We start from the raw sequence: 2846 nt of genomic DNA on the forward strand, positions 1-2846 counted from the left end.
CAGTGTTGATTCCTGAGAGTACGGTACTCTTCATCCGCTGCTGGATACTCTAGGTCGAACATTTCTTGTGCCCTATCATTCTGCTGCAAGTTCCACCTCCTTTCAAGGTCCTCTAAGCGTTGATTCCTGAGAGTACGGTATTCTTCATCCACTTCTGGGTCCCGCCTCTTGAATATCTCTTGAATTACACTGTTTGCCGTCTGTTTGGTCCGCTGGTGCTGTTCGTCATGCTGGTGTTCCTCATTCAAAGCACCCGTTCCTGGAGGTTGCTTGCCCTGCCCCGCGTGGTCGTCCCGATTCATGGAAGTATGGTATTCTTCGTCCATTGTTGGGGACTTTAGTTCTCCATCTTTGGGCATGGCCTGCATGCCTGTATTATAAGGGGCGTCCTTTTCCTCACGAGTTCTGCGGATAGCCTGCTTGCTCCTGTTTCGGCAATTATCAATGCGGTGTCTGGTTGGTCATGATAATTAGTTGTTGGTACAACAATACGCGTCTGCGCAAATATTACCTGTGAAGGTTGTTATTGCGCTTAAAAGAAGCGTCACACATTGTGCACTTATACGGCCTATGCTCTCCATTACGAGATGTCTGGTGACGATGCAGGTTAAAGTTTCTTTTGAACTTCTTCCCACAGATAGCGCATTCTCTCATTTCAAATGTTTCTTCGGAAAATGCCGGTCTTTGAGGTACATGAGTTGATCTGTGATGTATAAGTACCAAAACGCAAATTGGAAGACTTGACAAATAAGTACTTTACTAAGCGCAGTTTCTCTCTGTATTAGTCGTCTGGACAAGAATGTCTTTGACTTCGTAGAATAAATATCTCCTACCAGGGGCTGCTCGAGTTGTGTTCAGGATAGTGTAGTTAGCATTACGGTAATCAAGGTTGGGAGATGGAAGTTGCTTGAACACTACAAGTCATTGGGGAGCCTAAGCGAAGCAACTTTGGCAGGGGTTAGTCTCCTGAACCAGTTCTGTCACGTCTACAAACCTACTCTGATAGTTACATACCCTTTTCGTTGGAAAGATCATTGAATCAAGAAGCCGAAACACCTCTACTTGATGGACGAAGATCATCGCCGATCTTGCTAAGGACAGGGATTGAGCAAGCATAGCTTGTGACTCCATCTCTACTATAAGCATTGGCCCACACCCTATGCAGCTGGTCGCCCTCAGAACAGCACGCCGTCAGCAAGAGTCCGCCACACGCCCAGGGACATGATCGGTGGCTGTGTAGGATACCAGTGCCAAGCTCGAAGGACGTGACCCCACAAAAGCGGTGAACTCGCTTTCGGAGCGGGGAACGATCGCAATTGGAACACGTTGACCTTCCGGTGAGCACTTTGGCCCCTATATTTATTATCTTGAAATCATAAATCTTGCCGTCCACATCCCAAGAAAGTTTTAAAAGAAAACAACCCAATCCCCCTAAATTCTGCGACCTCAAAAACATGTCGCAGGACACTGTGTACTACTTGTTCAAATTCTGTGTTTCTAACTACCTGATTCACGAGTTTCCTGCGCTCAAAAAAAACGACTTTGGGTGCATTCTCACGCAGCTTCCAGAAACAACACGTGTCTCTATAGCCCGCAATCAAGCAGGTAATATTTGTTTCCTAGTAATGGTAACAGACAGAATAAAAGGGCCTAACGTCCGTCCCTGCGTAACGAAAAACCCGCCATGCCGAAAAGGATTCGACAAATAATCAGTCTAACGTCTGTCCCTGCGTAACGAAAAACCCGCCATGCCGAAAAGGATTCTACAAATAGTCAGACTGGATCCTCAAATCTAGTGGAATTAGGGTGATTTAAGTTTCAAGGTGTCGATCAAGTATGTCTACTTCTACAGCCAGTAGAAATATAGAAAATTACATAAATTATCACCATGCTGTCGATCTTTTCGTCACATACCTGTACAACTTCGCCTGTTCCAAAGCCATATAACAATGTTTGCGTCTATCATTCATGCCTATCGGTGCAGCTAAAACACCCTTCCACTATCTATCAAAGCCCTCAGTGCAATTAAAAGCTAACCTATATTACAGGAATGTAGTCCGGATTTATCCGACTGGAGAGGCCCTGAACAGCTCTTGGCAGGCGATTTGACATTCGACCTACAAGGCTTAGCGTATGCTGCCTAAGTAATGTAAATCACACACGCACCGGGGCCACGCCTAATCATCCGAAAACTGACACAATCTGCACAGCCACAGATGCTACGGTAAAAAACCACACAGATGTTTAAGGTAAGTCATACGTATCATTGCACATGAGCCCGAACCGGTGGTTCGCTTCCGCCGGGGCGGCGCTACATGAGATCGCGCCATAAGGCTGATGATCGACTTCCTGGCGTCGGAGGGAGGTGGTACAGTACCTTGCAAAATCGGTCTCACCTTTGGCACGTTCCAAGATTTTATCGGATCCTTGTCACGCAAGGAGATCCCTTGTCTGCAAAGCAAATGACCGTTGCGTCAGTATTAAGCTTTGCTAGTATTAACATGACTCGTGCTAATCTTGCAACTTCCTCGACTGTTGTCAAATACATCTCTGATATATTCCATAGTAAGCGCAGCCTTACGAAGGTAATAAGTGCGTATAATATAAAGCAGAATTATCAACTTATCGCAAGAGTTCTAACTGCTTGCTCTGCTTCCCATTCAGCTAAGGTTTCCTGAGAAGATACTAGATTAGGATGCCCTGCTCGAAGAGTCTGACTGCAAAGATTAACGCACTCCTGCAGCAAGCCTATAGCTTCAGCACTTCTCTCTAAGCTTTTCCATGTCCAAGCAAGATTAGCCATGCTGGTCAGCGTGTCTGGATGGTCTGCTCCTAGTTTCTTCTTG

The 2846-nt window shown here is 46.0% G+C and overlaps 2 protein-coding genes across 2 annotated transcripts; both read right to left on the reverse strand.

Annotated features, from left to right (window-relative positions):
• BU24DRAFT_429433 (uncharacterized protein) lies at positions 1-923 on the reverse strand (the record flags this gene model as incomplete). Its single annotated transcript, XM_033529731.1, has 3 exons — positions 756-923; positions 512-703; positions 1-453 (listed from the first exon to the last, which is right to left on the reverse strand). Coding segments are annotated over exons 2-3 (494 nt in total), but the record flags the coding sequence as incomplete, so codon positions are not given.
• Positions 924-2617: 1694 nt separating this feature from the next.
• On the reverse strand, positions 2618-2845 carry BU24DRAFT_360564 (uncharacterized protein; the record flags this gene model as incomplete). Its single annotated transcript, XM_033524107.1, has 1 exon — positions 2618-2845. A coding segment is annotated over one exon (228 nt), but the record flags the coding sequence as incomplete, so codon positions are not given.
• Position 2846: the final 1 nt, after the last annotated feature.

Source organism: Aaosphaeria arxii, assembly GCF_010015735.1.
Source record: "Aaosphaeria arxii CBS 175.79 unplaced genomic scaffold BU24scaffold_20, whole genome shotgun sequence".
NCBI lineage: Eukaryota > Fungi > Ascomycota > Dothideomycetes > Pleosporales > Aaosphaeria > Aaosphaeria arxii.